At 44.8% G+C, this 12,500-nt stretch overlaps 1 protein-coding gene across 1 annotated transcript in view; it reads left to right on the top strand.

Annotated features, from left to right (window-relative positions):
• ETH_00030510 (uncharacterized protein) overlaps window positions 1-8,124 on the top strand; it is a gene marked incomplete at both ends in the record, with an annotated part of 10,040 nt that extends 1,916 nt beyond the window's left edge. The window contains 7 exons of the mRNA XM_013373136.1: window positions 118-239; window positions 589-640; window positions 1,052-3,751; window positions 4,167-4,238; window positions 5,174-5,310; window positions 6,148-6,237; window positions 7,338-8,124. Of these exons, the coding sequence (XP_013228590.1) occupies window positions 118-239; window positions 589-640; window positions 1,052-3,751; window positions 4,167-4,238; window positions 5,174-5,310; window positions 6,148-6,237; window positions 7,338-8,124 (3,960 nt within the window). The remainder of the gene's footprint in view (window positions 1-117; window positions 240-588; window positions 641-1,051; window positions 3,752-4,166; window positions 4,239-5,173; window positions 5,311-6,147; window positions 6,238-7,337) is intronic.
• Between the last annotated feature and the right edge of the window lie 4,376 nt (window positions 8,125-12,500).

The raw sequence follows: 12,500 nt of genomic DNA, 5'->3' as shown, positions 1-12,500 counted from the left end.
CTGCTGCTGCTGCTCTCTTTATTCTCCGTGGTTGCTGCAGCCTTTGCTGTTTCCTCAGTGCTGCTGCTGCGTTTGTCACCATTTGGTCTTCCCTTGCTGCTGCTGCTGCTGCTGCAGTCTCTGCAGGCGGAGGTGCATCGACTGCAGCAAGAGCTGCAACAGCAAAAGGCAAAGACAGAAGACTTGCTGCAGTCTCCTCGAGGCAGAGTAGACACCAGCAGCAGCAGCAGCAGCAACCCGTGCGTCTCAGCAGCAAAACCTCACGGCCCCACACTCGCAGAGGGAGCTTTCGCTGCAGCAACAGCATAGCAGCAGCAGAAGCAGCAGCAGCAGCAGCAGCAGAAGCAGCAGCAGCAGCAAGGGCCCACGCATTTGCTGTCCCGTATTAACCACTTTTAGCGCTGTCACTGCCTCATAAGCTCCTGCTGCAGCTTTATCAGCTGCTGCTGCTTCTGGTGCTGCTGCTACTGCTGCTACTGCTGCTGGCGGCCTCTGCAGCGAAGAAGCCGTTTGCTGCTGCTGCAGCAGAGCAGGCTTAGCTGTCGATACACCCGGCGGGGCTTCATGCGTTTTGCCTTTTTGCTGCAGATCAGAATCCACAGAAGAACTCCAAAGAGAACTCGAAAAGGCCAATAAGGAGGTTAGCTAGCTGCAGCTAGCCACAGCTAGCTACAGCTGGCTGCAGCTAGCCACGGCTAGCTACAGCTAGCTACAGCTAGCCACAGCTAGCCATAGTTCGCCGTTGCTAGCCACAGCTAGTTGCTATTAGCCATAGCTAGCCACAGCTAGCCATAGCTCTCCATAGCTAGCCACAGTTATATGCTGCTAGCTACAGCTAGCTACAGCCAGCGACAGCTACAGCTAGCCGCAGCTAGCTGCAGCTAGCCACAGCTAGCTGCAGCGAATTGCTGCTAGAGTTGCAAGTAGCAGGTAGCTGCATGCAGCCGCAGCCAGCGAAAGGCAGCAGCAGCTGGCGGGGGCTCGCGGGAGTGCAGCAGCAGCAGCAGCAAAAAGAAGAAGGTGGAAATGGCATTTGTGTCTTTTGCTGCAGCTGAAGCGGCAGCAAACTTGCAACAGCCACAAAGACGAAGTCATAGAAGGCCTTCGAGAAGCTGTGCGGCTGCTGCAGCAGGAGACTCCGCGCATGCAGCCCCAGCTGTCCCCGCTGCTGTCTCTGGGGTCCACCAATGCAGCAGCAGCAGCAGCAGCAGCTGCTGCTGCTGCTACTGGTCCTGGGACGGACCTGGGCGCCGCCACGCCCACCCCCGCAGCAGCAACACCGGCAGCAGCAGCGCCGGCGGCAGCAGCGCCGGCAGCAGCAGCAGCAGCAGCAGCAGCAGCAAGGGGCCCCGACCTCCCCACTCTCATGCAGCTGAGGGCCCTCGGGGGGCCCCCCAGCCGCCCCCACCACCGCTGGGCAGCAGCAGCAAGCAGCAACTTCCAGCGAAAAGACACAACAAGCAGTCTTGCTGCAGAGCTGGAAGCAGAGGCCCGGGAGCAGCAGCAGCAGCAGCAGCAGCAGCGGCAGCAGCAGCAGCGGGAAGAGGTGAAAGCGCTCCGGGAGGCACTCGAGGAAGCAAAAAAACGGGAAACTGAATCTGCTCAGGAAACAGAAAAACTTCGCACTGAGCTGCAGCAGCTGAAGCTGCTGCAGCAGCAACTTCAGGAGGCAGCAGCAGCAGCAGCAGCAGCTAAGGAGACGCAGGCAGAAACTGTCAGGGAGCTGCAGCGCGAACGCAATGCCCTGATACAACAGCAGCAGCAACAGCAGCAGCAACAGCAGCAGCAACAGCAGCAGCAGCAGCAGCAGCAAGCTGCTGCTGAGGCGCTAGAAAAGAAACAAGAAGCAGAGAGTCTTCGGGCAGAAATGGAGGAGACAAAAAAGAGAGCCAAAGAGCTCGCAGCAGAACTAGCTGCTGCTGCTGCTGCTCAGCAATCGCTGCAGCAGCAGCTGGAGACGCAAGCGACTCAGCTGCAGCAGCAGCAGCAGCAACAGCAACAGCTAGAGCAGCAGAAGCTGGATCTTCAGCGACAGGTAGAAGAGAAACAGCTGCAGGTGCAGCAGGCTGGCCAGCAGCAGGAGCAGCTGCAGCAGCAACTTGAGAAGCTGCAGCAGCAGCAGCAGCAACAAGAGCAGCAGCTTCAGCAGCAGCAACAACAGAACAAAGAACTTCAGCAGCAGGTGGAACGGGAAAAACAGCAGCAGCAGCAGAAGCATGAACAGCTGACACAGCAGCAGCAGGAGTGGCAGCAGCTAGAAGAGAAACTTCAGCTAGAGCTGCAGCAGCTAAAGCAGCAGCAGGAAGAGCAGCAGCAGCAGCAGCAGACGCAGCAGCAAACCATAGAGTCTCTTGTGAAACATCGGGATGAGCTGGCGCTGCAGATCGAGCAGCAGCACCAAGAGCAGCAGCGGCTGCAGCAGCAAGTAGAGCAGCAACAGCAGCATCAGCGCAATGAGCAGCAGCAGTTTGAGGAGCAACGGCAGCAGCTAGAGGACGAGCAGCAGCAGCTGCAGCAGCAGCTTCAGCAGCAGCTGCAGCAGCTTGAGAGTGAGCAGCAGCAACGCATGAAACAAATAGAGCTGCAACAGGAAGCAGAAAGAAACAAGCAGCAGGCCCTTTTGAACGAAAGCCAGCAGCAGCTGCAGCTGCTGAAGCACGAAAAGCAGCAGCTAGCAGCAGAGCTGCAGCAGCTGCGCGAGGAAGCCCAAGGACACCAGCACACTTTGCAGGAGCAGCAGCAGCAGCACCAACAGCAGCAGCAGGAGCTGATGAGACTGCAGCAGCAAGAAGCTCTAGGAAAGCAGCAGGAGCTGCAGCTGGAGGCGCTGCAGCAGCAACTTGCTGCAGACAAGAGACAGACCCAGGAGACACTCCAGCAGCTGGAGGAGACGCAGCAGCAGCTGCAGCAACAGCAGCAGGAAGCAGAGGCGACAAGACAAGACAGAGACAAGCTGCAGGCTGACCTGCAAGAGGCCCTCGCAGCAGCAGCAGCAGCAGGAGCAGCAAAGGAGAAAGCAGCAGCAGCAAGCCAGAAGCAGGCGGAGAAGCTGCAGCAGAAAGTTCTGCAGCTGCAGCAAGAACTAGAAAAGAAGCAGACACAAGCAGCAGATCTGGAGAAGTCTCTACAAGACACAGTGCACGCGCTGCAGCAGCAGCAGCAGCAGCAGCAGCAGCAGCATGAGGCCACATGCAGGAGCCTTCATGCTGAAATAGAAAGCCTGCAGCAGCAGCTAGCGGAGGTACAAGCAGCACATGCTTCTCCTGAGCAGCAAACGCTGCAGCAGATTCAATCGGCCGAAGCAGCTGCAGCAGCTGCAGCAGCAGCAGCAGCAGCAGCAGCAGGAAAAGCTGCAGCAGAAACAGAGGCCCTGCAAGCCAAACTCGATTTCGCCCTAAAGGCGCTGGAGCAGCAGCGGCAGCAACTGTCGGCAACAGCGCAGCAGCAGCAGCAGCAGCAGCAGCAGAAGCAGCAGCAGCAGCAGGTGGCAGGTGCACCATCTGTGCAGGATGGGGAATTGGCTGCTGCCCCGCAGCAGCCACTTCAGGAGCCGCAGCAGCAGCAGCTGCTGCTGCTGCAGCATCGGGAGGAACAGCAGGAGCAACGACTGCAGCAGCAGCTGCAGCAGCAGCTGCAGCAGCTGCAGCAGCAGCAGCAAGAACTGCAGCAGGCCCTCGAAAAGGCAGAGCGGCGGGCAGAACTTCAGAAGTTTGCAAGAAAAGAAGCAGAAGCCAAAATTCAATCTTTGGAGGTAAATTAAATAATTAATAAATAAAATAAATAAATTAATTAAATGGTGAAATAAATAAATTAAATAAATAAATAAAATAAATAAATTGATTAAGCAAATTAAATGAATTAAGTAATTAAATTAATTTAATAAGTTAAATAATTAAATTAATTAAATTAATTAAATAATTAAATTAATCAAATAAATTTAATAAGTCGAAATGAAATGAAAGAAAGCATTTTAAAATCCGACTTTGGAATTAAAATTAAAAAAAATTGAATTAAATTCCATTTGCAACAAGTGAAAATAAATTTTAAAATTCTGTTTTAAAAATTGTAAAAATGTTTATTTCACTTCCGAATAAACAAAACTCGCTGCTGCTGCTGCTGCTGCTGCTGCTGCTGCTGCTGCGCTCTGGGGTGTACGTACACCTCAGAAAAAGCTGCTGCAGCGCAAAGAACAGCTGCAGACAATTTTGGAAATGAATGAAGAGACTGCAATGTCGAGAGTGAGTTAAACAAACACTTTTGTCTCGTTTTCTTTTCTTTTTTTCTTTTTTTTCTTTTTTGTTCCTTTTTTCTCTTTTTTGTCCCTTTTTTCTCTTTTTTGTTCCTTTTTTCTCTTTTTATTTCCTTTTTTTCTCTTTTTCTTTTCTTTTTTTATCTTTTTTGCCCTTTTTTCCCTTTTTTGTCTCTTTTCTGCTCCTTTTTTGTCCCTTTTTTGTCTCGTTTCTTTTTCTTTTTCCCCCCCCTTTTTTGTCCCATATCTGTCCCCTTTTGCCCCTTTTTTGTTTTCTTTCGTTCCTTTTGTCTCTTTTTCTTTATCGCTCTTTTGTCCTCCCTTTGTTTTATTTTGTCTCCTTCTTATTGCCTTTTATCTTCTTTTTATTTTGATTTCCTTTAATTTCCTTTTATCTCCCATTATATCTTCTTTATTATTTTGTCTTTTATCTCTTTTTCTCTCCTTCAATTTCTTTTATCTTCTTTAACCCTTTTTAGTATCTTTTTATCTCTTTGGATCTCTTTTTGTCTTTTTATCTTTTTATTCTTTTTATCTTCTTCTGTCTTTTTATTTTTTAGTCTCCTTTAATTTTTTTTCTCCTTTAACCTTTTTAATCTTCTTTAATTTGTTTTTTCCGTCTCTGCAGTAAAATGCATTATTTTTATTTAATTAAAATGAATTAAATGCGTTTTTAATTGATTTTAAATTTGCTTAATTAACTTTAACTCCATTAAAAGGAATATAAACAAATTTAAACCTCTTTATGTCTTTTCTTTTGCTTTTATTTGTCAATTTTGTTTTCTTTTATCCTTTTTTCTCTTTTTTTTCGAAAAAATAGAACTTTGCTGCAAATAACTTCTTGTCATTTTCTTTTTCTTTTTTTCCCCTTTTCCACTGGCCTTTTTATTTTTTTTGTCTTTTGTAAACTCCAAATGAAATTAGGAAGAAATTTTGACAAAAGCTGTAGAAAAACTGCAAAAAATGGCGCAGAAAAAGCAAAAAGAAGAGCCCTGGGGTGTACGTACACCCCAAAGCCCCACTCCCCCCGGGGCCCCACAGCTTTCTCCTTTGAGCAGCAGGTGAGAAACAAAAGCCGAATTTTAATTTAATTTAATTCAATTCAATTCAATTCAATTCAATTCAACTTGGTTCAGTTTAATTCAATTTAATTCAATTTAATTCAGTTTAATTCAATTTAATTCAGTTTAATCCAGTTTAATTCAATTTAATTCAGTTTACCTCAATTTAATTTAATTCAATTTAATTTAATTTCACCTAATTTAATTTAATTTATAATTTAATTTAATTTGGGCCAATTTAATTTGTTTCAATTTATTTCGATTTGATTCGATTTGCTTCAATTCGATTTAATTAAACTCAATTTAATCATTTAAGGAAAAGAAAAGATACAAAAAGAGGCAAAAAGGGAGACAGAAAGAAACAAAAGAAGAGACAAAATATGAACAAAAGATAAATAAAAAATAATAAAATATAAAAAAATAAATAAGATATAAATAAAAAATAAATAAAAAATAAATAAAAAATAAATAAAAAATAAATAAAATATAAATAAATGCGCAGCTTCACATGGGGAGGCCTAGTTTGTCTCTGGGACGTGTGGGGTGTACGTACACCTGGCATGTTTGGGGCGTGGGGTGTACATACACCTGCTTTTCGTTTGCTGTGTGGGGCGTCCATACACCTGGCATATGTGGGGTGCGGGGTGTACGTACACCTGGCATATGTGGGGTGTGGGGTGTCCCTACACCTTTCATATGTGGCTTGTGGGGTGTACGTACACCTGGCATATGTGGGGTGTGGGGTGTACGTACAGCTGGCACATGTGTGGGGTGTGGGGTGTACGTACAGCTGGCACATGTGTGGGGTGTGGGGTGTACGTACACCTGGGATTTCAGGCCTTTGAAAAAAGGGGAGGAAAATTTGAAAGTTTTTTCGGCGCGATTTGGACCGCCGAGAAGAAGCACGCGACAAGTGGCTTTGTACCGGCAAGTCTTTTTATTTCATTTTCTTTTTCTTTTTTACTTTATTTTCTTTTTCTTTTTCTTTTCTTTCTTTTTCATTTTATTTCCTTTTTCTTTTCTTTTTCACTTTCTTTTCTCTTTCTTTTTCTTTTCTTCCTTTTTATTTTCTTTTCCTTTTTCTTTTCTTTCTTTTCAATTTTCTTTTCTCTTTTTTTCCCCTCCTTTTTATTTTCTTTTTCTTTTTCTCTTATTTCTTTTTTATTTTCTTTTCGTTTTCCTCTTCTTCCTTTTATTTTATTCTATTCTTTTTCTTTTCTTTCTCTTTTATTTTCTTTTTGTTTTTTTTCTTCTCTTCTTTTTATTTTATTTGCTTTTTCTTTTTCTTCATTTTATTTTATTTTCTTTCCCCTTACATTTTGTTTCTATTTTCCTTCTGCCTTTTTTCTTTTCTTTTTCCCTTCCTTTTTTTCTTCTTCTCTTTATTTTTTTCTCTTTTCTTTCTTTTCTTCTTTTCCTTTTTCTTTGTCTTCTTTTCTTTTGTCTTCTTTTTTCCTTGGTCTTCTTTTGTCTTCTTTCCTATTTATCTATTTTTCTCTTCTATCTTTTTTCTCTTTAATCCTTTTTTCTCCTGTCTTTTTTCCTCTTTTATCTATTTTTGTCTTTTATCTCTTTTTCTCTTATCTGTTTTTCTCTTTTATCTTCTTTTCTTTTATCTTTTTTCTCTTTAATTTTTTATCTTTTTTTCTTTTTTATCCTTTTTTGTTTTTGTCTCTTCTCTTTTGTCTTTTTATTTCTTTTTCCTCAGCTGTCTTCTCTTAGCCGCCTTTTTAGACTTTTCCTTTTTTACTTTCATCTCCGTTTTCATTTTTTTCTTCCTTTTTATTTTTATTTTTTTAATCTTCTTTTTTAATATTATTTTTTTGTTTTATCTACTTTTTAATTTTAATATTCTTTTGTCTTTGTGTCTCCTTTTTAGCTTTCATTTTTTCCCTTTTTTCTGTGCAGTAGCTGCGTCAGTTTGCTGTTATAGATCTTCCGGAGAAACACTAAACTTGCTGCTGCTGCTGCTGCTGCTGCTGCTGATGCTGCTGCTGCTGCTGCTTGTGTTTGTGGCTTTGCTGCAGCCCTGTGGCGCTGAACATCCGCGACTTGGCGCCTGCAGCAGCAGCAGCAACTCACCGGGGCTACAGCCGCAGCAGCAGCAGCATCAGCAGCAGCAGCAGCAGCACAGTTGGAGGGGACCTTCTAGACATGCTGCCTTCTTTGCCGAATCCCTTGTCTTTGGTGAAGCAAATAAAAGAGGGCTTCATGCGGCAGACATCAGCAGCAGCAGCAGCAGCAGCAGAACCAGATGCTGCTGCTGCTCCCCAGAGGCAGCAGCAGCCCGTCACCCCCTCCTCCAGCGACAGCGACAGGCCCACAACCCGCCCCAGCTCTGCTGCTGCTGCTGCTGCTGCTGCGTCTCGGCAGCAGCAAAGAGAGAGAAGGAGCAGCAGCAGAAGAAGCAGCAGCGCAGCAGCAGACAGGTGGCAGCCAACCCTCAGCTCCACAGACTCTTCAGAAGCAGCAGGTTCACCCCACAACTCGATCCCAGATGCAGACACGATCCCAGACACTGACACGATCCCAGCAGCGCACACGATCCCCGCTGCTGCTGCCAGCCCCACAGGCACCGGGCCCGGCCCCCCTCCCCTGCAGCAGCAGCGGCAGCAGCAACAGCAGCAGCAGCGGGAGAGCAGCAGCAGACCCCAAAGGGTCACCCGGGGGGGCCCTGGAAACCGCTATATTGACGTGGAGGAGCGGCGGTTTGTGGCTTACTACCGCAGGGCCCCCAGCAGCAACAGCAGCAGCAACAGCAGCAGCAGCAACAGCAGCAGCAGCAGCAGCAGCAGCAGCAAAAAGGGTTTTTAGAAAATATAATTTCAAATTCAGTCCTTTAATAGAGCTTTCCTTCCCTCCTTTTGCAAAAGCGAGCTGCGGCACCCTTGCTGGAGAACCCTGCTGCTGCTGCCTGTTGCTGCAGCTTGCTGCTGCACCCTGCTGCTGCTGATGCTGCCTTTTGCTGCTGCTGCTGCTGCTGCTGCTGCTGCTCTCAAAGGCGTTCCTCTAGGCTGCACTAGGGACCCTCTTCCAGCTTTATATTATTTCATTTAAAAAGCCAAAGGGGCTTTTTATTTGCATGCGAGTTTGCAAATAAAAGGATCTATTTATTAGTATCTTTATAAACCTGGAGACGAACTTACTGAATGGAGCGTGAAGCAAAATATATATTTATCTTTCTTAATCAATCAATTAATTAATTAATTAATAAATTTCGAAAAGACAATAAATGCGCATGCAGCGGCGCGCCAGAAAATAAAGCAAAAGGGGCCCTGCTGCCCATAGTTAAAAAGCGCTGGGGCTGGGGTTCTTTGCATGCATGCACGCATGCAAAGGCCCACGCATGCATGCATGCATGCATGCATGAAAAGGCCCATGCATGCATGCATGCATGCATGCATGCATGCACGCAGAGGCTCATGCATGCATACATGCATGCATGGCTTTCTGGAGTTTGTCGGGACTTTCTAAACGAAGAGTGGACAGAAATTGAGTTTTTTGAAAATACAGAAAAGCCAACAAATAAAAAAGATTGAATTAAAAGAAATCTGTCAATTGTGGGAAGGCCATAAGGAATCACGGGCACGCAAAGTACCATTTGAGGCCATATTTGCATTTTTAATTCATTTTTATTTTATTTATTTTAATTATTTATCTCTATTTTATTTATTTTTGTTTTTTCGCATTTTTTTCTTGCTGCATGCGTCGAGAAGAGCTCTCCGAGGCTGAGGCGTTGGGGTGTACGTACACCTCAAGAAGCCCGCTGGCTTTGCATGCAAAAGGGAAATGCTAAATAAATATAACAGCCCTTTTGTGGAGCCCCACAGGGGCAAAATAAATGGAAATTAAAAAAAGAAACAAAAAGGACATTAAAGGCCCCACTGCCACACAAACTTTGGGGCTGGACTAATGCGCATGCAGCCACCTGTATGCATGCACAAATAACACTTGGCGACAGAAAACCAACGCATGCATGCATTCGTTTGCAGTGTCTGCTGATCAGCATGCATGCTGATCAGCAGACACTATGCGCATGCATGCATGCGTGTAAACAGCGGACAGAGACAAAGGCGCATGCATGCATGCATGCATGCATGGACAAAACCAAACGACGAAAGACGCATGCACGGATGTATAACACACATAGGTGCATGCATGCAACTAGCATGCATTCATGCATTCATGCATGCATGCAAACGCATGCATGCAAATACGTGCATGCAAACACATGCATGCATGCACGGACAACGAAAAAGGCCGCATGCAGAAGGGCGCATGCACGAGCAAAACAAGACACAAGGACCTCCGCATGCGCCCAACGCCACCTCACGCACGCGTGCATGCATGCATGCAAGCAAAGCAACGCATGCATGCACGCATGCATGCATGCATGCATGCATGCATGCAGTTTATCCGTGTACGGGGTTGGGGGGGCACTGGGGCTGCGGGCGGGGCTTTGGGGCTGCGGCCCTCAGCCGCCGGAGACACAAAACGTGGGGATTCATTCTGCAAAAAATAAAAACATTTTTGGAGACAAATGAAAGAAAAAATAAAAGAAATAATAAAACACATAATATAAATAAAAGGAAATAAAAAGAAGTAAAAGTGATAAGAGAAATAAAAGGAATAAAAAGAAGTAAAAAGAGATAAAAAGAAAATAAACAGAAATGTAAACAGATAAAAATGAGACAAAAGGAGACTAAAAAAATGTGGAAAAGAGACTCAAAAGGGATATGGAAAAGGAGAAAAAAGAGATGAAAAGAAACAAAAAAAGGGAATCGAAGAAATAAAAAAGAAAATAAAAGAAATAAAAAAGAAACCAAAAAGGGAGACGAAAGGGGGACAAAAGGCGCAAAAAGAACAACAAAAAAGCCCCGAAAAGAATAACTTTTTAAAGAAATTAAAATAAAAATGATTTTCGCAAAATCCAGAAAGAATCTTTGGCCAGAAAAGAAGCAGAAGGCAGGTGTATGTGCACTCTGCGGACGCAATGCAGCTGCTCGTTTTATTTTTGTATTCATCTTTTTATTATTTATTTATTTACTTATCTGTGTAGTTACGTATTTATTTGTCTACTTATGTATTTTTTATTCGCTCATCTCTTATCTATTTATTCACTTGCTTATTGATTTTTATTTGTTTATCTACTTATTTAATTATTTGTTTGTTTGTTCGTTCATGTGCCTGTTTATTTGTTTATTTATAATAGATTCATTTATTTATTCTTTTACTTAGTTATTTATTTACTTATTTGTTTATTTTACTCTTTCTTTTCTAGACAAAAGACCCTACATGCAGCTTCCTAATTATACAATGCCTTAAAAACAAGCTCGGAAAGCCCCAAGTAGCAGCAGCAGCAGCAGCAGCAGCAGCAGCAGCAAAGGCCCACGGGTAAATGTAGTAGTGCTCCCAGCCCGGGGTTTGCTGCACATGCAAAACTTGAAATAAATATTCTTCCGAGACCAGCCCCCTCGGGTCTCTCCGCAGCTCTTCTCGGAAAAGGTCGTATTGCTGCATGCATGCAAACGCATGCATGCGTTTGCATGTGTTTGCATGCATGCGTTTGCATGCATGCGTTTGCATGCGTGCGTTTGCATGCGTGCGTTTGCATGCGTGCGTTTGCATGCATGCAGCCCCAAAAGAAAGGCGCGACCGCCGCGGCTCCTTTGCCTCACCTTCTTTGTGAGCGTGATGTATCTGGACCGCACAAGCAAACAACAACGGGGCTTGCATGCATGCATGCATGCATGCATTCATGCATGCATCCATGCATCCACGCATGCACGCACGCATGCATGCATGCACACACACACGCATGCATGCATGCATGCACGCATGCATGCATGTGTAGGGCACTCAAATGCCGGGTTCTCAGCTGCAAGTTCGCGCTGCATGCATGCATGCATGCATGCACGCATGCATGCATGCATGCGTGCATGCATGCGTTTTGGGGCTTGTGCTCACTTGTACTCATAATCTCCTGCGTCGTATTTGATGGAGTGGGACTCCCTGAGGGAGCCGTCGAGGGAGCGGGCTTGCGAAAAAGAGCTGTCTTGGAGGCGGTACTCCCAATTGAGGGGGTCCATGGGGTCTTTTTTGGATTTGGACATGATAAAGGAGAAAATTAAGTGGAAACGAAGAAATAAAACGCAAAAAGGAGAAAATTAGATGCAAAAAGAATCAAAAAAGACGCAAAATGACGGGAAATCGACGAAATTCAACCTTTGCAAAACGCCTGAAACGCGAAACACTGACACCGGACAAAACTGCCTCAAACGATGAAATTGCAAATTTCTAAACTCCAAAAACATCAAATTCGCAATTCGCTTTCATTATTTCGACTTTTTAATCCATTTAATTGCATTTTTCTCCGAATTTCAACTGCCGCTGCAGCTGCAGCAGCAGCAGCAACAGCAGCAACAGCGGCGAGACCACGCGGGTCCAGTGGTCACCGGCTCCGAGCCCCTTGCTGCGCAACTTTGTTTATTTTAATTAAAGTAATATTTTTATTTTTAAATTAATTTTAATTTGCAAAATTAAAATTTATTTTAGATGTTTCAGAGGGGAAATGCCTCCGGCAAATGAGCAACTCACACACCCACAGGGTCACCGCCTCAAACCCTAAACCCTAAACCCTAAACCCTAAACCCTAAGTGCCACCAACTACGTGGTGCTGCAAAGAGTTTAGAAAAAACGGCTTCTTTCCATAATAAGTTTTGCTGCTGCTTGCTGCAGCACACGGGTCTCCACGCCAGGATCTGCAGCCGTTGTTCTTGCTGCTGCTGCTGCTGCTTCGCTGCTGCTGCTACTGCTGCTGCTGCTGCTGCCAATTTAGTCTGAAGGCAAGGAGAGTGTCTCAGCGTTCAGCACTTCGTGTCTCTTTGTTGTTTTTCTTTATTTTGCAGTTTCTCCTTTTGCATGCCCCAGATAAAAGACAATGAATTTAGTTGCATGCATAAAGAAAATAAACAAAAAAGATAAAATAAAATGAAATGAAATAAAATGAAATAAAATGAAATGAATAAAATAAAACAAAATAAATTACTTGTGGGGTTTTGGCGGAAAGAAATGCGTCAGGTCTACTTCGGGTGTACGTACACCTCGCGTGGGCCTCCGCGCCCTTCTTTTGCTGCTGTCTGTTTTTTGTCTTTTTCTTCTATTAGCTTTATTTGGGCTAGCTGCTGCTG

This window comes from Eimeria tenella, genomic scaffold (genome assembly GCF_000499545.2).
Source record: "Eimeria tenella Houghton genomic scaffold, Eth_scaff120, whole genome shotgun sequence".
Lineage (NCBI taxonomy): Eukaryota > Apicomplexa > Conoidasida > Eucoccidiorida > Eimeriidae > Eimeria > Eimeria tenella.
This window is presented reverse-complemented; position numbering and strand designations above follow the sequence as displayed.